Raw genomic sequence first — 27,621 nt, 5'->3', positions numbered from 1 at the left:
GCAAGTACTATCAGGTTAGACTTGCTTAAGGCAAGAGTTCTCACCCACTTTCATGTTTGGAACACTCCTTGATTTCCGAGCTTAAAAAAACTTGAAATAATTTTCTAAGAAAATAATTTGCATCTGAATTAATGGCTGGAGCATTAATTAAAGATTGCTGAAGCAAACCCCAAAACTTAACACTTGGCACACATAACAAAAAGTTGATTTATTCATTGTTTACTGAGGTATCACTGAGGTGATCTTCAGAAGCAGGCACAGTAACAATGATAGAATTAAATGGTGGTCATGAATTACTAGGACAACAAAGTGGTACTGAGCAGAAAAGAAGTGGTTGTCACAGTTTTGGGATAAATAGAAATGTATAATATCTTATGTAGTGTAGGGTAAAAGACAGGCTCAGGAAAAATTTGCAGAGGGACTCCCCCGCTGGCATTTATGTAGGGCTGTGTCTGAGGATCAACCAGAGGAGGGTGAATTATTTCTATCCTGCTTTCTCATCAAAGAGTTCATCTTCCAATTATTGGAAGACCTTCTTTACATATAGTCACCTTCCCCTCCTTTAAGTCATCAGAAAAGGGAAGAATTTTTAGAAAACACGTTTAAGCTCTTATTCCCAGATAAGCATTTCACAGTCACAATTACCTCAAAAATGTTAAGTATGAAGAGCAAGTGAAAAATCTGGTTTCAATGTTACACTAATAGTCTGCCTATAGCAACTTCGTAGGGACTGATAGTTCTGAGAAAGATTTTGGTTACAATGTATTCCAATTCCAGGGATCCAATCTGAGCAAAGTTGGCAAATCAAGCTGGTCAAAAATAAAGGCAGATTATTCAGGACGGACTGAGTCTTAAACAAACTTGTTTCTAACGGCCCATGGTAGGCATGGCTACAGCAGGTGAGGAAAGAGTAGCATCATCTTCTTTCCACTGAGAAGTGATGGTCTTTAACTGAGTGTAGAAATGGATGCCCTAGGGAAAACAAAGGGAAAAAAGGAGTTAGCATATATTTCTGGGGATTTCATGATTCTTTTTGTTGGCTTTTGAAGGAGGTGCTATGAAGTGCTACTCACATTCCTATTTGAGGAATGCAACCAAAATCTAATATGTTGTTCATGAGATAATTTATCTAAATGAGACATTTAGCATAGTACCTGGCACATAGTAAACGGTCAAATCTTAGCCATTGTTATTATGCCGAAACTAATACTTTAAGCCAAGAGCACCTCAATGGAAAACTTGAACAATATAATCTGTTAAACTTGCACGTCATTCTGCAAGAGTTGAATATCATGTGCCCTGAAGTCAACAGATTTGGCTCAAATCCTGCCTTCTCCTCCTTATTGACTGCAATTTAACCTTGAGCCTTATCTGTGTGACATAATGCCCACCTCACAGCAATGTTTTGAGGAGAAAAATGAAATGACATGCAAAAACATCCTAGCAAAGTGACTGCTTTTCAACAGTTGTTAGTTTTCATCTCCTTCCCATGAAGAAGAAAAAGGAATAAAGGAGTGAAATATATGATAGGCAGTTTCTGATAAGCATTGATGATAATGAGCTCTATACCTGAAGTGGCAAACCCAAAATATCTTACAAATCCAAAGTAAAATGTCTGATATTACACAAATGCACTTTTTTTTTAAGGCAAGCTTTTGCTCTGTTGTCCAGGCTGGAGTGCAGTGGTACTCATTGCTCACTGCAGCCTTTGAACTCCTGGGCTCCAGTGAACCTCCAGCCTGAGCCACTGCACCCAGCCAAATTCACTTCTAAATTACCTATAACATGTGAGCCAAAAAATTCAGCACATTTAAGGCTTTAAGTGTGTGGGTGATACATACATACATACACACACAGTTTATTATTTTATAAGAATAGGCTTGAACAAAAGAGAACCCATTGTGTAGATCTGACACATAAAATTATTAGCAAACTAGAATGATGATTTTTCAGTTTACTTATTTTTTTAATTTTTGAGGTAGGGTTTTGCTATGCCACCCAAGCTAGAATGTAGTAGCACAACCATAGCTCACTGCAGCCTCAAACTCCTGATCTCAAGTGTTCCTCCTTCCTCAGCCTCCAAAGTAGCCGGGACTACAGGTGTGAGCCACTGCACTCGTACACCCAACTAATTTTTTTTTTCCTTGTAGAGAAGGGGTCTCACTAGGTTGCCTAGTCTGGCCTTGGAAGTCCTGGGCTCAAGAGGTCTTCCCAAAGTCCTAAGATTATAGGCATATGCCACCTCACCTGGCTAGGACAATGTTTTTAGAAAAACCACTACTGTGATTAAAATACTCTTCTAGAATTATTTGACAAAATTTGGACCATTTTAATGTATTAAAACAATTTTAGAGGGAGGCCGAGGCAAGTGGGTCGCCCAAGGTCAGGAGTTCAAAACCAGCCTGAGCAAGAGCAAGACCCCATCTCTACTAAAAATAGAAGAAATTAATTGGCCAACTAAAAAATATATAGAAAAAATTAGCTGGGCGTGGTTAATGGGTGGGAGTGGGGTTTGAATTAAACATAGTTTTACTCTGTTTCCCTTAAAAGAAATGCTTGTTACCAGTATCAAACTAGGCATTTTTGCAAAAGCTGTGACTTAATAAGCCTCCAGATAACCAAAGTGTTGACATTTTTTTTCTTGAGACAGGATCTTGCTCTGACACCCAGGCTGGAATGCAGTGGTGACATCATAGCTCACAGCAACCTCAAACTCCTGGCCTCAAGCAATCCTCCTGCCTTGGCCTCCCAGAATGCTAAGATTATAAGAATGAGCCACCATGCCTGGCTCAAAGTGTTGACTTCTTAACACTTTGGCCATACTGTCATCTATACTATGCAATACCATTGTTAATTTTTTATTAGCCTATAAAAGGGGAGACTTGTATAGAAAATAGGTACTTTATCAATGATAGTTCCAAAATGGCCATATTCCTTTAGGCCTACAAAGAATTTCCACTAGCCTGTTTGTTCAACAAATGTTCAGTCAACCTGCTCTGTGCAAGGTATTGTAGATAAGTAATAATTACAGTGTGATGAGGGCTTCTTAAGCTGGCTTCAAGAGCCCTATGTGACTTGGCCCCTGCCTACTTGTCTAACCTCATCTCTTCCCATTGTCTTCCTCATTCACTCAATGTGCTCCAGCCCATTTCTGCTGCTTGAACATGCCATGCCTCTTCCTGCTTTAGGACATATGGTCCTGCTGATGGAAGTGGCAATAATTCAATCTTCATAACTTTAAGTTTGAGGCATAAAGAGGGTGTCCCCCAAAGTCACACAGCTAATAACTGGCTGAGCTGGGATTTGAACCCAGGCAATTCAGTTGTAGATCTGGTTTATTTTTCTTGTTCACTGTTGTATTTGTAGTGCCTAGCATAGTATTTGGTACAAAAAAAGGTGCTCAATAAGATTTTTTGTAAACGAATTAACTATTATAGGAGAAATATGTGCAGTGGGAGCACATGGGGCATACCACTGAGGGAATAGGTCTTGGTCAGGGCTGATTTTCTAGGAGTCCTTTCTTTAAACTCCAACATGAGAGATGATGAGGAGTTAGACAGATGAAAGGGGAGAGATGAGGAAGAGGATCATAGGCAGAGGAAATGGCATATACAAAGGCTTGGACTTCCCCATGCCCTTTCTGCAAAACTTTGTTTCCTTGAGTTATTCAGGAGGAAGCAGCTTTGGCAAAATTTTGTTGACCTTTAAATCTTTTTTAGGGGATCTTGTGAGGAGCACTGATAAACATATGACCCCACAGAAGCTGCTGGACGGCCCTTCCTTGGAGAATTCTTGCTCCCGAATATGTTCAAGTTTCTTAAAGGGAAAAACAAATTTTAACTCAAAAAGTTACCTGTTTGCCATAGAAATTGGTGTCTCCCCTGAAGGAAGATCGAGAGCCAGTGAATGAGAACATTGGCAAAGGCACTGGAATGGGGACATTCACTCCCACCTAAAGCAGAAACAAATCCATATCAAATACTAAGTGAAAGACTCAAAAAGGAACTTTCCATTTACAAGCACAAAGACGTCACAGACCAGCTTTAAATACCCACCTTCCACCCCACCCTCTACTCATGAATTTTTATTCGTAAGGAAGATATAGAGCACTGCCGGAGATTGGAGGGGCAATCTTTAAACAAGTTGCAGTGACTGATCACTGTTTACTGTTTCCTCTTCGAAAATAGTAAATGGCTATGAAAATAGCCTAAAAATTCTCTTCACAAACCTGTCCAACATCCACCAGGTGAGAATATTTCCGAGCAGTGGCTCCACTAGTGGTGAAGATGGCAGTTCCATTTCCATATGGGTTATCATTTACAATTTTGATGGCTTCATCCAATGTTTCTGTCTCTAGAACCACAAGAACTGGACCAAAAATCTCCTCTTTGTAACAGGTCATATTTGGCTGCCAGGAGGGATGCATCCAGAAAAGAAGTCGACTTTTTAGATTCTGAGTGTTTTATGCTTATTTGGTACTTTCACTTAATACACATAATTTACATGGACAGCTTTCCTTTTAACAATTTTCATTTTAAACCACCTATAAAAAAGTCTTGTCTTACTGTGTTCCATCCTCCAACCTACCAATCATATAAACAATTTGAAAGTCCTATTAACTATAACTACACTCCTTATCTTTAAGCACTGTTTCTTTAGTTCATGACCCATTACTAGCTTCTTTGTTAATACCTGAACAACTTGTTTCATACAGTTATGTTACCAATTACATGAAAATTCATTTCTTATTACTCAAATCTATATTAAATGTACGAGAATTTTTCTGTTTATAGAAATCCCATGCTGTTTTCTGTAACAATCTATTTTCATTCACTTCTTTACCTCCCAAATAAGTCTATACATTTATATTTTGATATCAGGTCACAATGTGTGTGTGGACTAGTTGCAGTGGTTCAAAACATCCTTCACCACTGCAACCAGTCCGCATTTGTTGCTGATAAGTGGGTTTTTCCTCTATGCTTCTATAGCAAGAGACTTCATGATTTCTACTATACTTGCATTCAACTCTGGATTTATTCAGGATTATAGTGGGGATATATGAATGTCAGGGGGGAAAAAAGCCTCCTAACCATAATTTAGTCATGAATGTTAGGTGAGAGACTTTCAGAGTTTTGATAAATAAAAGTTGACAGATCAGTTCTTTTTCTTTTGTCACTTTCTGGTGAAGATGTAGCTAAATTTTGGGCACAGAGTAGGTATTCAATAAATATTTAGTGGTTGATATATTGACTGAGACACTATAGTAGCTATAAGCTAGGCAGCAAGAAGGAAGAGAAAATTAACATTAAATAAGTAACCAATATAATATAAGATAGGGGTTGGCAAACTACAACCTGTGGGCCATACGTGGTATCCTGCCTGTTTTTGTATAGCCCACAAGCTAAAAATGGTTTCTGCATTTTTTAAATGATTGGAAAAAAATATCAAAAGAATATTTCATGACATGTAAAATTATCCAGAATTCAAATTTCAGTGTCCATAAATAAAGTTTTATTGGAACATAGCCACACAATGTTTATGGCTGATTTCACACTATAATATCAGAGATGAGTAGTTGCAACAGAGACTATATATCCCTGCAAAGTTGAAAATACCTAGCCATTTATGGAAAGTTTGTTGACCTCAGGTATAGTGGGAAGAGCTCTGGTTAGGAGTTAGGAGGGAAGACTCATTCAGACTCCAGACAAAATAACTAAGCAATTCTGGCAAGAAATGTCTTAGTCATTAAATGCCTTAATTTATAAATTAGAGGGATAAGACTCTACAGCTCTAAGGTTCCTTCAGCTCTCATATTTGTGAAAAAAATCAAGGAGTTGTTCACCTTCACATTTGAGATGATAGTTGGTCCAACAAAGTTGCCATTTTCATAGCCTTTGACTTTAATTTTTCGCCCATCAAGAAGGATGGAAGCTCCCTCCTTTGTTCCACTATCAATTAGATGACAGACTCGTTCTTTGGCCTGGGGAGTGATCAGAGGGCCAAGATCAGCTCCAGGCTGGTCTCCTGTAAAAAAAACATAGAAGTATTTAAGATCTTCATTAACACACCATGACTGCTAACACAGATAAACCCAAATGACAAGGACAGTATAAAGGGAAGCAATGGTAAGAATAGACATGATTGCTTCTACTAGGCAAGGCCAATGCTAAAATCAAGAGTTTAGTGCCATAGATGTAAAATCTAAAGGAGCTAGACAGGTGATTTATTACCTGCATTGACTCTCAGGTTTTTGGCACGATCCACTAGTTCTGGCAGCCACTTTTTAGCTTCCCCCACAAAGATTGCTGTGGAAAGAGCCATGCAGCGCTGACCAGCAGCTCCAAATGCTGCCCCAACCAGCTGGTTCAGGGCATTTTCCTTATTGGCATCTGGCATGACTACTCCATGGTTCTTGGCTCCCTAAAGAAATACAAAAAGTACATTAGTCTTCCTTGCCAATACAATTAAGCTAAGAAAGTTAGCAAGGAATCTGAGCTTTCAAATGAGGATTTAAGGAAAGGACTAAAGAATTCATCCTCTGTTGCTTTGAGGACAGAGATTTATTGTGTTTAATACTGTTGAAGTCTTGGCAACACTAAGCAAGTAAGTCTTCAGGTTGCTTTTTCTTTACTTTCTAGCTGATAACCTGATATGTGTTGATTTAGATCAAAACCACTACCAAGAACAAAAAAAATTTTTAAAGTCCTAATCACATCCAAACTGACAGATTAAATATTGTATCCAGAACCCCCCCTTTTCCTAAGTTAAACAGGAAAGAATGTGTTATCTGCTGGGGTTTCAAGTTCTATGAAGAGCAATGTAAGCAAAGAGCTACCAGTAAGAATGCTAGAAATCAGCTGAAAGGTAAAATAGGAGGTAGACCACCTAATACATAATTTTAAGAAAGAAGTCTCCCAAACTGGTTTACTGCCAGATACAAAGCTTCATAAACTTCTTTTCTATGTAGGATGATGTATGGTTATTTCCATATGATACAGTTGAGTGTATGGTTAGATACCATGTCTGGTACTTAATTTTATCCCATCACACATAATATTTTTTTTTTATTTTTATTTTTTTTATTTTTTTCTTTTTAGGTTTCTACTTCTGTGTGATACACATAATATTGAACACAGAATATACTCAATAAATATGTAGTGAACTGGAAGGGGCTTAAGTCAAGTTGGCCAAAACATTCAGCCATGAAAAATAAGTGAGCATATCCATGAACTATTTGCAAGCCTGTACAGAGATGGTTGTTTTTTCTACAACATTAACTAAAGGAAAAAAAAAAAATGAGAAAGCTGCAATAGGACTTTATATTTACTCTCAAAGAGTTTCTATGTATTTGGCAAGGAACTAGTAAGAGGACAGCAAAACTTGCCACCAAGTAAACCACACTCACATGTCAAATGTTATCAAATGGGGATATGTGGCTCTTTCCAGTGCCTTAAGTAGCCTGGACCCTTAGGGAAGATCATATCTTTGATATTGGTAGTAAGGATATGCCTTAAAAGAAGGAAGGATAAAGGGCTAGAAGTACAGTATAAGGGAGGAAATGGCCAGAACCAGAATCTGGCTGTTAACTGCTAAAGCCCAAAGAATTTGATAACATTCTTAGGGAGGAATGTACCCTCTGTCACCAAAATTAGTTGCATATGATAAAAGGTAATTAATATGACTTTGAATGAAATTCCTCAAAAGGTTCATTGTTAAAGAGAAAATGTTCAGGATGAAATGGTAATTAAAAATCACTGACATTAGAGTGGAATGAGTGGCTCCTCTGAAGGGCTGTTTCTAGGTAATTTAAATACATAACAAAGATTGGAGAAATAAGGAATAATAATCACCATGTTGGCTTGAACCCTCTTGCCGTTTCTCGATCCTCTCTCAAAGATGTACTCTCCTGCTTGGTTGGAGCCCACAAAGCTGATTGCTTTGATGTTTGGATGATCACAAATAAAATTTACAGCTTTAAGAAGAAAATAAATGATTACCACAAAGGCATAAATGGCTTCTCAACATGGCACATTTCTCCTTTCCCTACTGCTATGGATTTGAAGTTCTGTTTTCTATATTTGATTCATTTGATTTCATTTGTTGTCTATATTTGATTCTCATTGTGAAGTTCTCTTCTTGGTTTTTTTTTTTTTTGAGACAGAGTTTCGCTTTGTTGCCTAGGCTAGAGTGAGTGCCGTGGCGTCAGCCTAGCTCACAGCAACCTCAAACTCCTGGGCTCCAGCGATCCTTCTGCCTCAGCCTCCCGGGTAGCTGGGACTACAGGCATGCGCCACCATGCCCGGCTAAGTTTTTCTATATATATTAGTTGGCCAATTAATTTCTATTTATAGTAGAGACGGGGTCTCGCTCTTGCTCAGGCTGGTTTTGAACTCCTGACCTTGAGCAATCCTCCCGCCTCGGCCTCCCAGAGTGCTAGGATTACAGGCGTGAGCCACCACGCCTGGCCTCTTCTTGTTTCTTTTAAATTTTTTAAATTACAAATTCTATTTAGCCTCTTCTATTTTGTTGTTTTTCTTATTTGCTATTCCAGAATTTCCATGTCTAATCTAACTCTTAAGGCTACAACTTCTATTTCCCTCCCAAATAACAGCCTTTTAATATTGAACCCTTCCATTTTGTCCTTTAAGAATATGGTATTTCCTTAACTATGTACTGGGACTCGCAGATATTATTGTATCCTCTTGTGAGAGGTAATATAGCATAGTAATGAAAAGCAAAAATCAGAGGCTTCTTGGGTATACACATCCTGACTTTGAGTTTCTAGCAGTGTGACCTTGGGCAAATTACTTAATTTTACCATTTCTCAATTTTCTCTTCTATAAAATGGAAAAATAATATACCTACCTCAAAGGATGATTGTAAGGATTAAATAATATATGAAAAGCACTAAGAACAGTGCCTGAAACACAGAAGCACTAATTAAGTATTAGCTATTATTATATGAGTTAGAAGGCCTTTAGCATTTTTGAGGTTTATAAATCCTGAGTTAAATCTTCTCATGAATTCCCTTAACACTGAAGCAAAAACTTTCTATTTAACCTTTTTGTTTTCTTTTTTTTGAGACAGGGTCTTGTTCTGTTGCCTGGGCTAGAGTGCAATGGCATTATCATAGCTCACTGCAACCTCAAAATGGGATGAAGCAATCCTCCTGGCTCAGCCTCACAAGTAGCTGGGACTACAGGGTGCACTACCACACCCACCTAACTTTTGTATTTTTTGTAGAGATGGCATCTTGTTATGTTGCTTAGGCTGGTCCCAAACTCCTGGCCTTGAGCAATCCTCCTGCCTTGGCCTCCCAAAGTACTGAGATTATAGGCATAAGTCACCACGCCCAGCCTCTCTTTAAATTTATCTGTTTCTAGTGTCTCAAAATAAACTGTGGGGCAAAAAGCACAGCTACTCCCCAGTTAGTTATCTTAGTACACAGAGATGGCAAAACAATCAACAATCATTACCTTCAAACATGGAGGTTACAATTAGTAAATCCCTTCTCCATAGGTTCCATATCCTAAAATGTCCAATTACTACTCAACCCCTTGATTCTTTTGGGTAGCCATTTAGTAGCCACATGCAGAAGGGAGTTACCTTCATGTTGTCCATGAATGATGTTCAGTGTTCCATCAGGGGCACCAGAATCCTGGAGCAACTTAGCAAGAAGCATAGTTGCTCCAGGGACTCGCTCTGATGGTTTCATTATGAAGGTATTTCCACACACCATGGCCATGGGAAACATCCAAAGGGGGATCATGGCAGGAAAATTGAATGGAGCAATGCCTGCACACACTCCCAGAGGCAGACGGTAGGAATAAAGGTCCATGTCTTTGGTGATGGATGGCATGGTCTCTCCCAGCATGAGAGATGTCACACTACAGGCATGCTCAACCACCTCTGGAACAGAGAAGAAGTTAGGCCACGAGTTTTCCACACTGTGTACTACTTAGCACTGTCATGCTCTGTTCATCCTTGAGGATAGGGAGTGGTTCAGGCCAATGGGGGGCAGGGGGACACTGACTTGACCTTCCAAGTGAAGGGGTTGTACAAAATGAGATTCTCTGAATGAGAAAAAGACAGCAATATGCATATACCTACTGCAAGATCACCTGAATAATATAAAGCATATACCTACTGGAAGATCACCTGAATAATATAAAGAACAAAGTAAATTGGTCTTATAGATACCTGAGAAGTATTACCATTTTCCATAAGTATTAAAAAGATATCGTGAGATGGCAAAATCTACATAAAGAATGAAGCAACCTCCCCATACTGGAATATTTGCCTCCCATCTTCCTTCCCAAAAGTCCCAGGAGGGACTCTCAGCTTACGAAGGCCGCGAAATACATCTCCTTCAGCATCAGCTAGGGTCTTCCCTTGTTCCAACGTGATTAACTTGGCGATTTCTTTCTAGAGAGAAAACACATAAATAGAAATTAGTACAAGGATGTCCCTCCTGTTATCAGGTAGCCAAGGAAGAACAAAACTGGAGGAGCAGCAGAAGGGAGAGCAGCTGAAATGGTCTCTGAGGGAGTGAAAAGTAACAGTTTGCAAATTATACCATTCAAATTTCTTACCAAGTTTTCTTTAATAAGTTGTTGATAGCGGAGCATGACCTGCTGACGGCTTAATACTGAAGTGTCTGCCCATGCAGGAAAAGCACGTTTGCAGGAAGCGACGGCTGCATCCATTTCAGCCTTGGTGGCCTGAGGGACACGACCGATTACCTCATTGGTGGCCTGATGGGAAAAAGAAGCACACCATACTTTGCCCCTGCCTCATAGTCTCCATTTTACATCTAGTCCCAGAAGCAGCACTATGTATTTTACGATAGACACCCATGCCTGTACTTTTCCACCATGGTCCTAGAATTCCGGCCTTGTAAGCAGCTTCACTTACTGGATTGTGGATATCGATCCATTTGTCGCTTTTGGATTCAACAAATTTCCCATCGATGAAGAGCTTTACAGTTGGCTGAAGAAAACCCACAAAACTTAGAATTAGTTAATTGCTTTGCTTCTCCTTTTCCCTTTTACAAAGAGGAAAGAATCCAGGTTGATAACTGAATCTTCTGGTCTCTAGAAATGTTACCTCTAGGAAAGAGATACATGATATGCTTGTGTACAGTGTACATCAAGATGTGGTAGAGCCTCTCAATACTGTGATCTCTCTGACAATGGGAAATTCTCAGCTACTCATACAGTAGAACTTCATGAGCAACATCATGGCACTGTGAAAGTTATACTAAAAAAGCAACTCTGTTAACAAAGATTAGCTTTGGGGATTTGTTGGCCCAGCTGACTTTCTCTTACATTACTATGAGCATGTATTACCTTTAAGATTAAATGGCTTTTAAAATGTTTCTATCTATGTGCATTTCTTCTGAGAAATAGCTCACTTTCACTAAACTTTCAAAGGGGTCTGTGAGCCAAACAAGGTAAAAGAACACTGTGTTATAGAAGTATGGGTGCATACTTCTATATGGCAAGGATTTAGAGCAGTAGTCCTTATTTATTATGTTTTATGTAATGCAAATGACTGACAGACAGATGGTATGTAAAAACAATTCTAAAGGTTGTTAAGAAGAAGAGAACTGCCTGGAAGGGTCTACAAAACTTCTAAAAGCCATGAAAATGTTTGTATCATCTGACATAGTAATCCTATTTCAGAAGGGAAATAATCCAAAAGAAAGCAAAAAAAAAAAAAAAAACTATAAATAAATGTCTGTTGTATAATATTGAAACAGTGAAGCAATCTAAATGTTATACAGAGAAATAATTAATTCAAGCACATCTACTTGATGGAATATTATACAGCCATTGAAATTATAACTATAAAGACCATCTTATAATATTGACATTGCTTGCAATGTAGTAGACATAATTTAGATAAGAAAACCAAGATAGAACATTTTACACACACTCTTATCACAATTGTGTCAAGAAGGTAAATGGGAATACCCAAAAACTATATTGGATTCCTTCTCAGAAATCAATCCTTTTTTTTCTGGAGATAGGCTCTTGCTTTGTCAGTGGGACTAGAGTGCAATGGCATCATCATAGCTCACTGCAACCTCCTGGGGTCAGGCAAGTCTCCTGCCTCAGCCTCCTGAGTAGCTGGGACTATAGGCATGTGCTACCATGCTCAGCTAATTTTTCTTTTTTAGTAGAGGCAGTGTCTCATTTTACTCAGACTGGTCCCAAACTTTGAACCTCAAGCAATCCTCTTGCCTTGGCCTCACAAAGTACTAAGATTACAGGTGTGAGCCACTGCCCTTGGCCAGAAATCAATCTTGATGCCAAATAAACTCACCACTGAAGAAGAAAAGGAAGATGCTGAATACCAGGTGGATTTCACTTTGGAAGAAAACTGTAAGACAAAATAATAATTAATTTGATATGTTAAAGCAGAAAATTATTTAAAATTTAGCAAATGGTTGCTATATGCTTAACACACTAACTACCATGTGTGGATGAAAAAGTCCTTGGTGCTTTTTTTGAGATAGAGTCTTGCTCTGTTACCTAGGCTATAGTGCAATGGTGTGTAGCTCACTGCAACCTCAAGCTCCTGGATTCGAGTGATCCTCCATTTTTTTTTTTTTTTGAGACAGAGTCTCTCTTTGTTGCCCAGGCTAGAGTGAGTGCTGTGGCATCAGTGTAGCTCACAGCAACCTCAAACTCCTGGGCTCAAGTAATCCTGTTGCCTCAGCTTCTCAAGTAGCTGGGACTACAGGTATGCGCCACCATGCCCAGCTAATTTTTTCTAAATATATTAGTTGGCCAATTCATGTCTTTCTATTTATAGTGGAGACAGGGTCTCGCTCTTGCTCAGGCTGGTTTCGAACTCCTGACCTCGAGCAATCCACCTGCCTCGGCCTCCCAGAGTGCTAGGATTATGGCGTGAGCCACCACACCTGGCCCAAGCAATCCTCCTGCCTCAGCCTCCTGAGTAGCTGGGACTACAGGCATGTGCCACCACGCCTGGATGATTTTTCTATTTTTTAAGTAGAAATGGGGCTTGCTCTTGTTCAGGCTGGTCTCGAACTCCTGAGAGCAAGCAACCCTCCTACCTCAGCCTCTCAGAGTGCTAGGATTACAGGTATCAGCTATTGTGCCAAGTCCTTCTTATACTCTCAGTAGAGGTGACATGGTAACTCATGTCCACCTTTCTAAAACCCCTTTCACACTTGTCTTCTGTGATGCCCTGGTATCTCTATCTGGCCACTTTTCTGCCTCTTTGCTGGCTCATCCTCTTCTACTTGGCCATTAACTCAAGGCTTAGTCCTAAGCCTTCTTTTCTTCTCATTTTGCATACACTCCTGGAGTGATTTTTATCAATTCTTATGACTTAATTATCTAGATCTTGATCATGCCCAAATCTGTAGTCATTTAGCCAAATCTTCCTCTTCAGATAATAACCACATAACCAGCTGGGCATGGCGGCTCATACCTGTAATCCTAGCACTCAGGAGGCCGAGGTGGGAAGATAACTTGAGGTCAGGAGTTTGAAACCAGCCTGAGCAAGAGTGAGACCTGTCTCTACTAAAAATAGAAAGAAATTAGCCAAGCAACTAAAATAAGAAGAAAATTAGCTGGACATGGTGGCACACACCTGTAGTCCTAGCTACTTGGGAGGCTGAGACAGGAGGATAGCTTGAGCCCAGGTGTTTGAGGTTGTTGTGAGTTAGGCTGATGACATGGCACTCTAGCCCAGGCAACAGAGCAAGACTCTCTCTCAAAAACAAAACAAAACAAAAAAAACCCACAACATTTTTACCCACTGTTGATCATTGAAAAATAAATAAACAAACAAATAACCACATAACCATTTTCATCACATCTTTACTTGGATATTACTTGGGCAACAATGAAAAAGCTGAACTCGGCATCTTTTGACCACCAATCTGCTTCCTATAGTCCACCTTTCAGTAAATGGGGCCATTATTTACCTAGTTGCCCAAGGATTCCACCCCAACTCCTCCCTCTCACTTCACAGTAAATCCAACAAGTCCTGGCGATCTGTCCTAGAAGTCTTTGGAACTGCCCCATTCACCCTAGCCCTCCTGCCATTACCAGTCTATACTATCATTGTCGTTCACCTAATCTTTAATAATGGTTCTTAGCAGGTCTCCCAGCCTCCAGTCTTAAACTTTCTGACTCTAGTTTCTATCCCATAATCGGAGAGTCTAAAAACACAAATCTGGTCAGATCATTTCCTTGTTTAAAACTTTCCAGTGGCTTTCCACTGCTCCTGGGATAAGACTAATCTCTTTGATGTTGTTTAGAAGACTCTACATATACATAGTATTTTTGCTTCTTTAGTTTTATAGCTTTCCTCTTTCTTCCTTGTTCTGTAGGCTCCAGCCATTTTGAACCTGTTTTGTGCTCTTTGCCCTTGTACATGCTGCTCCCTTATGCCTGGCACTGTTTCATCTCATTTGCTTGGCTCACTCCCACTCCTTGAGGTCCTCATTTAGCCATCACTTTCTCTAGAAGTCTCAACCTCTGGTCTAGGGTAAGTACCTGATTGTGAAATTCACAAAGCACCCAAATTCTTTTATTTCTTATTTCACATTATAAAATAAAATAATAGCTTGTTTAATTATTAAGTTTCTTTCCTCTTAGATCACTAGACTGTTGTGTCTTCAGTCCCCTACGTGATTCTTAGAATACAGTAAGTACTCAGTAATATTTTGCAGAATGTAAGAATGAGTTGTCACCAAGCAATTATTTGATATGCATTTGTTTCATGTGCTCTCTTACAGGAAAAATAAATCACAGATTAGTCAATTTGAGCATTGTAGGCCACTTTTTATTTTTTCACTTGCAGATAGCCTGCCTGCTGTCAAGAGGACATAAAAGGCACTGAATCTGGTATTATATGACATTATCATATAGTTTGTTTGTTTGTTTGTTTTTGAGACAGAGTCTCCCTCTGTTGCCTGTGCTAGAGTGAGTGCTGTGGCATCAGCCTAGCTCACAGCAACCTCCAACTCCTGGGCTCAAGCTATCTTCCAGTCTCAGCCTCTCAAGTAGCTGGGACTACAGGCATGCACCACCATGCCCGGCTAAGTTTTTCTATATATTTTTAGTAGTCCAGTTATTTCTTTCTATATTTTTTAGTAGAGACTGGGTCTCACTCTTGCTCAGGCTGGTCTGGAACTCCTGAGCTCAAAGGATCCACCTGCCTCTGCCTGCCTCGGCCTCCCAGAGTGCTAGGATTACAGGCATGAGCCTATCATATAGTTTTGACAGGTTTTATCTCCTACCTTAATTTTGTAAGAAACATTCATTATTACTGTTGCTGAAGAAACTATATCCTGTGTGATCAGTCACACCAAACTTTCTGCTCTGTAAATGTTTATTTCCTACTTGCTATTTGGCTTAAGAATTCTCAACTCCATCAATTACTTACTAGTTGGGTGACCTTGACAACTTTAGGGTGTCAAGTAATTTACTTCATTATATTAACTCTAATCTTCACACATATTCTTTTGTTCTTTCTTTTCCCCCCTAGAGAAGTGGTTTGGCTATATCATCCAGGCTAGTCTCCAACTCCTGGCCTCAAGCAATCCTCCCACCTCAGCAGGCTGTGTAGGACTACAGCCACTGGGCCTGGCAAGACTAGTTTTCTTATCTCCCAATGGGAATGCTAATATCACAGAGAGTAGAGAGAGGTTTTAGGTTAAGTTTTGCCACCCTTGATAGCAAAGAAGATAAGGTGAATACTTGAAATAATTTAAAACTCTCTCCTTTATAGATCCTTTTGATAGTCCTCTAATATATAAAATTCATGGCTGCCAGAATCTGGTCTATTCTTTATCAAAGTTTCATGTTACAACAGCTTCTAGGTGACTAAAGATTACTATCTCCGTTCTTTTCCTTTCTTCTTCTTTAAAGAAGCTTCAGTTCAGAAGCTTCCTCAAATGAATTGGAAAACAGTGTTTATTTCCAAAATAAAGTACATGGAAAGAGAGATTAGATTCTCCTCCTTGATGGAAAGGACAAAATATCTTCTCAATGTTCTCAATGACTCGTGATGAGAGGCAAAGAGGGTGATGAGAGGGAAAGAGGAGGCAAAGGAGAAAAGCAATTTTGGTAAAAAAAAATTCAAAAAGTTGGTAACGGAAAATACAAAGTGGAAACTTTGTTTCCCTGCTACTATAAAAAAAGATACTAGAACATAACTAGGATCAAGGCAAGAAATATTGACTGAAACCAGACCATCTGGCAAATACCTCAAACCCATTCTCCATACTGTACCATTAAATAGCTTATTTAAACATGAACCTTTTCTGATTCTGTCAAGAATCTTAAAAATGCATATGTTCCTGTAGCAGAGCTCACTGAAGCTTGGTGGATGCTAATGTTACCTAAAAGCCCAGCAATGTAGAGGACATTCCCAGGCTGGATGTAATGAGTAAAAAAGGCAATATTGTTTCTTGGAGGTTTGAGAATCTTGCCTGCAGTAAATCTTGCCTCATATTCTAAGTCCTTTCTAGGCTGTGAAAACAGGGGAACCACTATGAACAGAGTTGGAGATCACAGGCTTCAAGCACGCAGCTCCTCTACCACCTTAGGCTCCTCTCTCCTTAGGCTGGCTTCAGAGAGGACCCAATCGCCATGGACAGATTGAGGGTGTGTTGGCATTAGAGGAGCTGACTTTGGGGCGGGAACTTTTGCTGCTTGTCTTCTTTGGCTCCCATTTTCTATCATCTATTTTCGGGACGTTTAGTACCTGGAATGAATGTGGAACATACTGGTGGCAGAACCATGTGCCCTTATTTACAATACCTCCCAACATGAAAACTGTGACTTCGCTGAGAGTTTAAATGAAAGTCTTGGCAAGAAAGGGGACAGCCCACAGTCTATGGAAGATACAAAGCGCCATATTTGGGGGGAAAGTAGCTTAGCAAATTGCTGCCTTTGTCGAAAACCTGGTGTACACTTCTAGAAGGAGATTCAAAGTTCATTCACTGACCCTCGCTCCTTGCGTGCCCCCTCCCCGTTACCTTAGATTATAGACAGTGAAGTAGGGTGGGGGAAGGGAGCAATTTGGACGCTCCAGGCGAGGGACAGAGCTCTAAGCAAGGGGAGTTTCAGGCGGGGGAGAGCAGTGGCTGGTGCAGAGGTGAAAGGGAAAGACTGTGGGCGGACTGATTGGTGAGGGCGAGAGAGTGGCAGCGGGGACGGGACAGGGCTGGAGGAGGAGAGTGGGCCAGAGCTAGGAAAGAGGAGGCTCGGGCGTAAAAGGGCTGAGGGCCAGCGGTGATAGTCCAGGGCTGGATCCGGGACGAGGGAGGGTTGGATATAGGACAGGGCCTCACAGGTAGCGTGGAAACACGAGGTTCGACCAAAAAGGGGCTGGGCCAAGAAGTCGGTCCTGCCCAAGGACGGATCGGAGAGGGGACGCAAAGGGTTCAATTCCTAGCGTCGTGGTCCCTTGGCGCCACCCTCACTCGCCTGCAGGATCCGGGTCCGCACTGCCGCCGCCGCCACCACCGCTGCCATGGCTCTCGGCCGCCTCTGCTCGGCTACCCGCGCTCCGCTGCCAGCGATTCCCCAGAAGGTCTACGGCTGCCAGTCCTCGCCCTCCATCCTGCTGGACCTCCCCATTGGTGGCGAACGCCATTTTCTCCAGCCAATCATCCGTACGAAAATACGACTCCACCCCTCATTCCCAGCCCTGGGGATATGTGACTGGCCAGGAGCAGAAGCGCTCTCACGCCCTCCTACTTCAGCCAATTCTGTTGGCTGAGGTAGGAAGACGCCCCTGACTTGGATACTCCGCAGGGAGCATACGGGGAAGACGCCCCCTAACCCGGAACCCCGATTGGCCACAGGCAAGACCGAGGCCCCGCCCCCTTCAATAAGGAAAGTAAATAAGACCCTCCAAGAATTTTGCTGTCGCTCCGCCTCAACAACCGCGCGAGGGGCGTGGCTATTTTTAGGGGCGGGGCCAGGCAAAGATTGCTCTAGAGGCAGGGAAAGAGAAGGGGCTGCGAGTTGGTGATAGGGTTTCTTTTTGGGGGCGTGGCCTATGGATCCTAGCTTTCCCGCCGACGGTTGGTCACGTCACGTGACGTGGGTTGGAAGATGGCGTCTCCCACAGACGGTAAGAGCCGGCTTCGAGATCCCTTGCCTGCAACCTCCTTCTTTGCTTACCTGAGAACGTACACTCTCTGTCTGCCTTTCGAACTTACACTTCTTTCTTGGGCCCCTCTCCTTTCCTTTTTACTTCTTTTTCTTGAGATCCATCCCCGTTTTCAGCTCATCGGTTTTTCGCGGCAGGTCCGGAGGTGCCCATTTCCCCGCTTTGTACCAGGCGGGTGCAGGAGGGCACCAGGGCAAAAGGAAGGGGGTCGCTTGGCTCTCCCTTGGCCCTGTTTGCGTGAGGCTGAGAATCAAATAGGAGATACTGCTGGGGGAAAAGAAGTGCATTACTGTAGCTTTTTCCATCCTGGGTGCCCCATTGAAGGATTGGTTCTCTTCTCATTGAGCGCCCAGATGGAAAGATTCTCTCAAACCCTAGCAGAGGCTGGTGGCTGATCTCATCTCGGGACTGAACCTCAGGAGAAACATGATTCTCTTCTGTTTTCTCTGTTTGGAACCGTTACCCTGTCAGCAAGAGAGGTGGGGAACCTTCTCGGCCCCTTGCCATGAGAATCTCAAGGAAAATGAGAATTGAGCTTTTCAGTGTAGTCTAAGATGCAAGTAATCTCAGGTAGCAATTAGGTTGTTTTGGTATACCCACATGCTTTTGTGCTCCGTTCTGCCTAAGAGAGTTAGGGTCTTTCACTCCTTTTTGAACTCTAGGTTTTGCTTCTACCGCCCCCATCCTCACGCCGATTTTGTTGATATTAATATGTAGTTTTCCCATCTCAAACACATTTTGTGTTCGGAAGGAATCTTGGAAGTTCATTGCAAGAATGAGCTCAAAGAGAGCTATATTAAGTACCTGCTATGTGAAAGGCATAATAATAATGGTAGGTACTTTGGGACTCAGAAAGATGAATCAAACATGTAAAGGTTTTTTTCAGTTTCCATTTTATTTTATTAAAAAAAAATGATATCTTGCTCTCTGAGATTTCCTGGCTCTGTACCTCTACACCACTTTTTTTTTGAGACAGTCTCGCTTTGTCGCCGGGGGGTAGAGTGCGGTGGTATCATCATAGTTCACTGCAACCTCCTGGGCTCAAGCGATCCTTCTGCCTCAGCCTCCCCAGTAGCTGGGACCACAAGCGCACACTCCGTTTTTGGTAGAGACGGGGTCTTGTTCTTGGTCAAGCTGGTGTCTTAACTACTGAACTCAAGCAGTCCTGCCCACTTCTCCTCCCCCCACCATCTCCATCCCCATCCTGCCTCTGCTCTCTCCTAGGCTTCCCAGAGTGCTAGGATTACAGGCGTGAGCCACGGCACCAGGCCGGGTTTCATTTTAGATGTCGCCTCCCAAAGGGGCTTTCCCAGAACACAGTATCTGGAGTTGCTCTTCTTCACCATTATTTCACTATCTCTGTGTCTTCACTGTCAGCATAATCATTCTGTTAACTTTGTCCCTTTCACTCTAGATTATAAATTCCAAGTTGGTCTTGCTCATAGTTGGATTCCAGGGTTTAGCACAGTGCTTGGCAAGCAGTAGTCTTTCAATTAACATTTATTAAAAGAATGATTACATGTATACAGAAATATTACTTGATCTTAAGTCTTATGTTTACCTGAGTCTTAAGATTTTTTGTGCACAGGTACATACTGTATAAGAAATTAGGCCAGCCGGGCGCGGTGGCTCATGCCTGTAATCCTAGCTCTTGGGAGGCCGAGGCGGGCGGATTGCTCAAGGTCAGGAGTTCAAAACCAGCCTGAGCAAGAGCGAGACCCCGTCTCTACTATAAATAGAAAGAAATTAATTGGCCAACTGATATATATATATTAAAAAAAATTAGCCGGGCATGGTGGCGCATGCCTGTAGTCCCAGCTACTCGGGAGGCTGAGGCAGAAGGATCGCTCGAGCCCAGGAGTTTGAGGTTGCTGTGAGCCAGGCTGACGCCACGGCACTCACTCTAGCCTGGGCAACAAAGCGAGACTCTGTCTCAAAAAAAAAAAAAAAAAAAGAAATTAGGCCAGTCGCGGTGGCTCACGGCTATAATCCTAGCACTCTGGGAGGCTGAGGTGGGAAGATCGCTCAAGGTCAGGAGTTCAAAACCAACCTGAGCAAGAGCAAGACCCCGTCTCTACTAAAAATAGAAAGAAATTAATTGGCCAACTAATATATATATATATATATATATATATATATATATATTTTAACTGGGCATGGTGGTGCATGCCTGTAGTTCCAGCTCCCTGGAAGGCTGAGGCAAGAGGATCACTTGAGCCTAGGAGTCTGAGGTTGCTGTGAGCTAGGCTGACGCCACAGCACTCTAGCCCAGGCAACAGAGTAAGACTCTGTCTCAAAAAAAAAAGAAAAGAAATTATAGATGTTCAGAGTCAAAGGAGGTTCTTCTGCCTGGGTGCTCTCTTGCTAAAATAGCCTTCTCGTGCCAAAAAAAGGGCATTTAAAAAGTCAGTTAAAGGAGGCGGGGCGCAGTGGCTCACGCATGTAATCGTAGCACTCTGGGAGGAGGAGGCAGGCAGATTGTTTGAGCTCAGGAGTTTGAGACCAGCCTGAGCAAGAGCGAGACCCCCGTCTCTACTAAAAATAGAAAGAAATTAGCTGGACAACTAAAAATATATAGAAAAAATTAGCCCAGCATGGTGGCGCATGCCTGTAGTCCAGCTACATAGGAGGCTGAGGCCGGAAGATCACTTGAGCCCAGGAGTAGGAGGTTGCTGTGAGCTAGGGTGATGCCACAGCACTCTAGCCAGGGCAATAGAGTGAGACTCTGTCTCAAAAAAAAAAAAAATGTCAGTTAAAGGAATGGGGAGTTATTGTTTAATGGGTACAGAGTTTCAGTTTGGGAAGGGGAAAAAGTTCTGAAAATGATGTGATGATTGCAGTGTTAATGTACTTAATGCCACTGAAACTTTAAAAATCATTAAAATGGTAGATTTTATGTTATATATTAATATAAAATAGAATATATTTCACAATGAAACTCAGCCAAGTTGTAGAAGTAATTATTATTAAAATTTTTAGTTTATTAAGTTGTTTATAAGTTTTAGAGATATTTTTCCTTTTTTTATGTTCAAGATCAGAATTGAGAAGTTTTGAAGATGTTAGAGCTGTTTTCCTTGAGTTTCATTTTCCCGTCTTCTCTCAATTTATTTTCCTTTCTTTGGCCAGGAGGAATATTAAAAATGTATCTTCTTCCTTTGGTCTTCTAGCAATCTCCACCGTCATTTTTTTTCTTTTCTTTTTTCTTTTTTTTTTTAACATTTTTTAGAAGACCCATTTTTTTTTCTTTTTTAGTATTTTTTAGAGGTCATTTTGTTTGTATTCATCTTTTTTTTTTCTTTTTGAGACAGAGTCTCACTGTGTTGCTCAGGCTAGAGTGAGTGCCATGGCGTCAGCCTAGCTCATAGCAACCTCAAACTCCTGGGCTCAAGCGATCCTCCTGCCTCAGCCTCCCAAGTAGCTGGGGCTACAGGCATGTGCTACCATGCCCAGCTATTTTTTTCTATATATATTAGTTGGCCAATTAATTTCTTTCTATTTATAGTAGAGACGGGGTCTTGCTCTTGCTCAGGCTGGTTTCGAACTCCTGACCTCAAGCAATCTGCCCACCTCGGCCTCCCAGAGTGCTAGGATTACAGGAGTGAGCGCCCACCCAGCCTGTATTCGTCATTTTTAAAAGTTTTCATTCTCATTTTTTACAGTTTCACTTTTTTCCACCTAATTTTTTTTCTTTTTAATCTGACAACATCAAGTCAAGCACTTTGAACTTAAATTCAGCTTCTAAATAGGTATCTCATTCTAAAATATTCCACTACCTAGCTCTCTGACTTCTATTTTTAGTGTTCTACTGTGTTTCCCCGAAAATAAAACAGAGTCTTATATTTATTTTTCCTCAAGAAGATACCCTAGGGCTTATTTTCAGGGGACATGTTATTTTTTTTAAGTACAGTACAACAATCTACAATTATTCAAATATAGTTAAGTTGTCTTCTTCTGGAACCTCATCATAACTCTACAAACCCCGAATTCCATCCTGAATTTCTTGCTATTGGCCCCAATCTCTCACGTTGAGCAACAGAGCTCTCATGGGGCAGATGAGAAGGGCTGCTCGTCTTCTTTACCACTCTGTGACAAAATGCATGGGTTGTGCAGATACGCTGCGTAGCCACGCCCTCACTAGGTCTTATTTTCGGGGTAGGGCTATTTATATTGTGCAAATGCTTAGAAATCCCACTAGGGCTTATTTTATGGGTAGGTCTTAGTTTCGGGGAAACACAGTACCTGTTGCTGTCTTTAAAATTTACTTCAAATAATGTTGATTTGAAAATAAGTATAGGTCATTTACTCTTTTGTCTTTTTTCATGCTAAATTTGCTGAAACTTCTTTGAAAAGGAGAAAATTGAAAGTCAAGTAAAGCCATCTAATTACTTAATTTATGAGAGTAAGACTCACAGCAGAGTTATATCCCAGATTGTGGTATCATAAGGTCACTCATGTAGGTTATTGGCTCCAACTCCCCAATAAGTTTTTTTCATGCTTGAGCTTTCCATCAATAATATCTCTTGGGAATTTGAAATTGGTATTTTGGGTTACACACAGCTTTTCTTTTTTACCAGTTTTGGATATGTGAGTTAAGGCAGTGTATTAGTGATGAGTTCCTTTTTTAAAAAAAATGTTTAGAGATGGGGTCTCACTATGTTTCCCATGCTGGTCTCAAACTACTGGGCTCAAGCTATACTCCTGCCTCAGCTTCTGAGTATCTGAGACTGTGGGTGCATGCCAATATTTCTAGTTCAGAGTTGAGTACTTTACCAATTAAAATGCCATTGGAAATTCCCTTGGAATATTTGCTAAAACAAATTCAGCTTAAAGAAAAGCATATGTTGGAAAATTTTACACATAGGTATATTTTCTGGGGAGTGAGTTCATAGCTTTTTTTCAGATTTCCAAAAACGTGGCTTACCAGAAAATGTTACAAACCACTGTTTATAGCATTAAATGAACTAACTTGTGCAACTAGTTAACATACTGAGCACACAGTAAATACTCAACAAATGTTAATATTGAGTACCCGCTGTGTGTAGAGGAAGAGTAGAGGGGAAATAGTGTTGAAGAATTAGGCAGAGGCTGGATCATGTAGGATTTTATAGGGCATGGTAGATATACATTCACAGATTTACCTGGGAAGAAATTCTTTAAGCTGGACAGTGACATTAACTGGTTGACATTTAAAAAAAATCAGTTCTGGCTACTTTGTAGAGAATAGAATTGGGAGTGGGGAGGAAAAGGATAAGAATGGGAGCAGGGAGGTCTGTTAAGAGGTTGTTGAGGTAGTCCAAGAGAGAAGTGATAGTTCCTTGGATTAATTTGGTTTTAGGATGTATTTTGGAGGTAGAAACTACTGGACTGATGGACTGGTTATGGAAGGGTGAAGGACTAAACCACTGATGGACTGGTTATGGAAGGGTGAAGGAAAAGGAAGCATGAAGGATCACATCTAGGTTTTTGATTTGAGAATTGGGGTTCATGGAGGTGCTATTTCTTGAGATGGAGAAGATTGGGAGAGTATGTTCTTGAACGTATTAGGTTTAAGTGGTTTTTCATACATGTAAATGGAGAAAAATATCAAGTGGCCACTTGGGCATATAGAAGTTAAAGGGAAAGGTTGGGTCTGGGAATATAAATATGCTGACATTGGCACATAGATGAAGGTAAATGCTATGGGACTAAATGGAGTGGAGAGTGGAGCCAGCTTGGGATGGAGCCTGAGTGGAGAGGGAGAATGAAGAAGGAAGAGTCAGTTGAGGTAGAAGAAAGACCACCATGGTAGTTTCATAGAAGCTAGGAGTAATGTTTCAAGGAAAGTGGTCAGTGTATGCTGCAAAGAGGTGATGTAAGAGAGAACTGATAAGTAATCATTGGATCCAGCAACATAGGTCATAGATGACCTTGACAACAGCAGTTTCTATATATCTAGAGACAGAAGCCTGATTGTCAATAGGTTAAGGAGAGAGTGTGAAGTAAGCAAGTGGGGACAACAGAATAGAACATTCTAGAACTTTTGCAGTGAAGCAAATGTGGAGGAACTCATGGGGTCATGGAAGAGTTTTTTTTTAAAGCAGGAAAATTCTAGAGTAGGCTTGTTTTCTGTTCAACATGAGCCTGTAAAGGGTAGAAACTGTTGGTATAAAAGAAAGGAGATTATTCAGGATGATGTCCTTGACAAAGCAAGAGAAGATGGCATACAGAGCCCTACAGGGAGTTTCTCTCATGGGAGCAGGAACACTTAATTAATTGTAATTGGAGGAAAGTACAAGAGTATGAATGAAGATGCAAATGGGTTCATTGATCTCATTTTCTTAACAGCCCAATAAAATATCACTCCTGTTTTATAGATTGGAAGAGTGAGGTTTGGTGAGGGTGAATGATTTATTTGTATTTTACCATGGCGCAGTAGTGTCAATAGTTATAGAACTCAAGAGACTTCCAGGTGAGTGTTCCAGTTTATGTTCTTTGAAACTGAAATGTCATAAAATGTAAATTAACGTGTTTCATGTCTTCTTGGTTCATCTGGGTGTTTTGTTCTAGGGACAGATCTGGAAGCATCTTTGCTAAGTTTTGAAAAACTTGACCGTGCCTCACCAGATCTTTGGCCAGAACAATGTAAGTTTTGCTTTCTTTATATCAGAATCAATGCAGGAGAACCAGCACTCCTTGGGGAGAATTTTTTTTTTTTTTTTTTTTTCCAAACATCCCCCTACTCCTTGGGGAGATTTTTGAAGAGTTATCATTTAACTAACGATTAAAGTTTTTATTTTACTTCAAAGGGAAAAGACAAATCCAATGTTAAGAATAGCTATTTGGTGGTTTAATTTTTTCAGAACACAGTGTGACTTAGGAAATAAAGAGCCTTTAAACAATACTTATTTTTTAAAAAATATATCTGTAATAAATTCAGGTAGTAGTGAGATAGTGCATTTCCATGCTTCCTTCTAGTACTTTTATAAAGTTAACCACTGTTAATAGTTTGTTACAAATCCTTTTGGCCTTTTTAATGCTTATATAGATAAGCAAATAAATTTATTTAAGTATATAGAGGAAGGTTTTTTTTTTTTTATGATAGAGTCATACGTATAGGGTCTGCAGCTTAACTTACTCTACCTAGTGACTTATTAATGAATCTTTCCATCTTAGTATGTGTAGGTCTACTTCATTCTTTTATTTTATTTTTATTTTTATTTTTGAGACAGAGTCTCACTCTGTTGCCCGGGCTAGAGTACTGTGGCATCAGCCTAGCTCAAAGCAACCTCCAACTGCTAGGCTAAAGTGATCCTCCTGCCTCAGCCTCCCGAGTAGCTGGGACTACAGGCATGTGCCACCATGCCTGACTAATTTTTTCTATATATTTTTATTTGGCCAATTAATTTGTTTGTATTTTTAGTAGAGACAGGGGTCTCACTCTTGCTCAGGCTGGTTTCGAACTCCTGATCTTGAGTGATCCTCCTGCCTCAGCCTCCCACAGTGCTAAGATTTCAGGCGTTGAGCCACCATGCCCGGCCTACTTCATTCTTTTAAATGTATTTTGTTGTATAGTTGTGCTATAATTTATGTATTCATACCATGGTAGGAAACCTAATGTATATCCAATTTTTTATTTTACGAACAATTTATCAATGAATATCCTTGCACATATATCTCACACTATGTGTGAGAGTATCCATTTCCTCACATACTAGCTAATATTGGATGCTACTAACCTTATTAATTTTAGTTTGCATTTCTTTTTTTTTTTTAGCAAGTTTGAACATTATTTCATTTTTTAAATGTCTGATTTTTATTTTTCTACTTTTTAATGTGATTCTTCCTGTGAGACATTTAAATAAATAGATTGATAGAACAGCACACCTAAAATGGAAGTTTAAACTTTCTGGTAAGAGATATTGTATCTTACCACCCTCCCAACCAGCTAACTCCTGGTCCTTCAAAGTTGAGGCATTATTTTTTCTAAGAAGCTTTTCCTGCTTCCTGGTTCTAATTTAGAGTTTCATTTTTTATCCTTCCATAGCACCTGGCATCTTTCTTGGATGCTTAAACAATAATATAGATACTGATTTACTCTCTCTCCTCTTTCAGACTATAAGCTCCTGAAGGCAAGGCTGTTTTCTTATTATTTGAATCCTCTATGCCTAAGCACTCATATATTGAATGAATAATGTTGTTTTTTTTATTTTTAGTACCAGGTGTTGCTGAATTTGCAGCTTCCTTTAAAAGTGTAAGTAATATCTTAAATAAGATTAAATACCTAATGAAGTTGATCGAAAGTTTTGTTCCTGAGTAAATGCTCAAACCTCTCTTATATCTTTATTTTCAAGAATAATGTCATAGCCTTCAAATCATTTTATAACTCCAGCCCTATAAATTTGTTTATATTGTCATCATATTAATTGATGATTTTGCCTACCTCTGTCCAGATGCTCTATTTTGACATTTTGACCTTTGTCTATTAACCTTTGTTGTCAACCTGAAAAGTTTGTAAGGTGTGGCAGTTGAATTATTTAATGTAATACCCAAATCAGTATTCTTTTTCCCAAACTATAATTTTGAAGCTTTTCTCTTTTGTTTATGTAGTTCTTTATGATCTTAACTTACACTTCCTTAGAGGATTTTGGAATTTTTCAGTGCTCCATCTGAAACCTGAAGAAAAACATCCATTAGCGTTAGAGACTTCCAGTTCCAGGGTGGCAGTCATTGTGCTTGATGCTCTCAACCAGGAAAATATGATGATAATAATATTAGCTAATACTTTCATAGTGCTTACTAAGTGCCAGGCACTGTTCTAAGTACTTTATTTATATTATTTAATCTTTATAAAACCATATAAGGTATAGGTACTATTATTATCATTGTCAGATAAGGAAATAAGCACAGACAGGTTAATAAGTTACCCAAGGGCAACTATAAGTGGCAGAGAACCAGGCTTTGAGTCTATTAGGCTGATTACTAGTATCCACACTCTTAACGTCATTCTTATTTGAACCCAATGCTCAAAGCCCTGAATAATAGCAAAAATTGAAAGCCAAGTTACTTGCTCTAGGCCTAGTAAGTAAAGACCAGGATTTGAACACAGGTCTGTCTGATTCCAAAGCCCATGCACTTTCTTTTAAACTATGCCATTGGGGATTGTAGTGTAACTTTCACAGTATCTTACTGGATGCTTACCATTCTCTACTCATTATTTAGAGCTAAAAGTGCTGAGTTAAATATTAAGGCCCCTTTGGGCCTGATCTTTTCAGTTCCCATCAGAGTATTTGTTCAGAGGGAGTCTGACTTTGTAGCTTCTTTCATTTGTTCAAAAGCTAGGTATTCGTACTTGTGCTCCTTTGGTGTCCTGTAAGGCCTAAACTGGAGTGTGGGTAGCATAAGTTTTGGAGTCAGACGTACCTGGGTTTGAGTTCTGACTCTATTGCTTAACTATCTGTGACATGAGCAAGTTTC

At 40.3% G+C, this 27,621-nt stretch overlaps 3 protein-coding genes across 8 annotated transcripts in view; 2 read left to right on the top strand and 1 right to left on the bottom strand.

The window, feature by feature from the left end:
• The window catches only part of BBOF1 (basal body orientation factor 1), a 46,859-nt gene extending 43,000 nt beyond the window's left edge, over positions 1-3,859 (top strand). The window contains exon 12 of one of the 2 annotated variants that reach the window (XM_012741822.3): positions 3,720-3,859. The gene's annotated coding sequence lies outside the window, so the exon portion shown is untranslated. The remainder of the gene's footprint in view (positions 1-3,719) is intronic. The other variant, XM_012741814.3, reaches the window with a different exon arrangement.
• On the bottom strand, positions 194-17,634 carry ALDH6A1 (aldehyde dehydrogenase 6 family member A1). Its single transcript, XM_012741800.2, has 12 exons — positions 17,478-17,634; positions 12,328-12,384; positions 10,915-10,989; positions 10,593-10,754; positions 10,347-10,425; positions 9,607-9,909; positions 7,851-7,972; positions 6,231-6,420; positions 5,843-6,024; positions 4,229-4,408; positions 3,854-3,952; positions 194-972 (listed from the first exon to the last, which is right to left on the bottom strand). The coding sequence occupies exons 1-12, from the start codon at positions 17,523-17,525 to the stop codon at positions 868-870; spliced, it is 1,602 nt and encodes a 533-aa protein (XP_012597254.1). The 5' UTR covers positions 17,526-17,634; the 3' UTR covers positions 194-867.
• A 312-nt stretch (positions 17,635-17,946) lies between these two features.
• Positions 17,947-27,621, top strand: part of LIN52 (lin-52 DREAM MuvB core complex component) — a 97,986-nt gene continuing 88,311 nt past the window's right edge. Inside the window, exons 1-3 of one of the 5 annotated variants that reach the window (XM_012741902.3) lie at positions 17,947-18,129; positions 24,715-24,789; positions 26,361-26,398. In XM_012741902.3, the coding sequence (XP_012597356.1) occupies positions 18,111-18,129; positions 24,715-24,789; positions 26,361-26,398 (132 nt within the window). In that variant the 5' untranslated portion in view covers positions 17,947-18,110. The remainder of the gene's footprint in view (positions 18,130-24,714; positions 24,790-26,360; positions 26,399-27,621) is intronic. The other 4 variants (XM_076003869.1, XM_012741918.3, XM_012741934.3 and 1 more) reach the window with 4 other exon arrangements.

This window comes from Microcebus murinus, chromosome 6, assembly GCF_040939455.1.
Source record: "Microcebus murinus isolate Inina chromosome 6, M.murinus_Inina_mat1.0, whole genome shotgun sequence".
In the NCBI taxonomy this organism is placed as follows: domain Eukaryota; kingdom Metazoa; phylum Chordata; class Mammalia; order Primates; family Cheirogaleidae; genus Microcebus; species Microcebus murinus.
This window is presented reverse-complemented; position numbering and strand designations above follow the sequence as displayed.

Excerpts from the sequence above, each read along its gene's own strand:
- ALDH6A1 (XM_012741800.2), bottom strand. The coding sequence starts at position 17,525 with ATGGCAGCGGTGGTGGCGGCGGCGGCAGTGCGGACCCGGATCCTGCAG. Across the intron at positions 10,990-12,327 it reads CTTCCTTTTCTTCTTCAGTG|CCAACTGTAAAGCTCTTCAT; the intron begins GTGAGTTTATTT and ends GGTTTTCTTCAG. Across the intron at positions 973-3,853 it reads CCAATTTCTATGGCAAACAG|GGCATCCATTTCTACACTCA; the intron begins GTAACTTTTTGA and ends TGTTTTCCCTAG.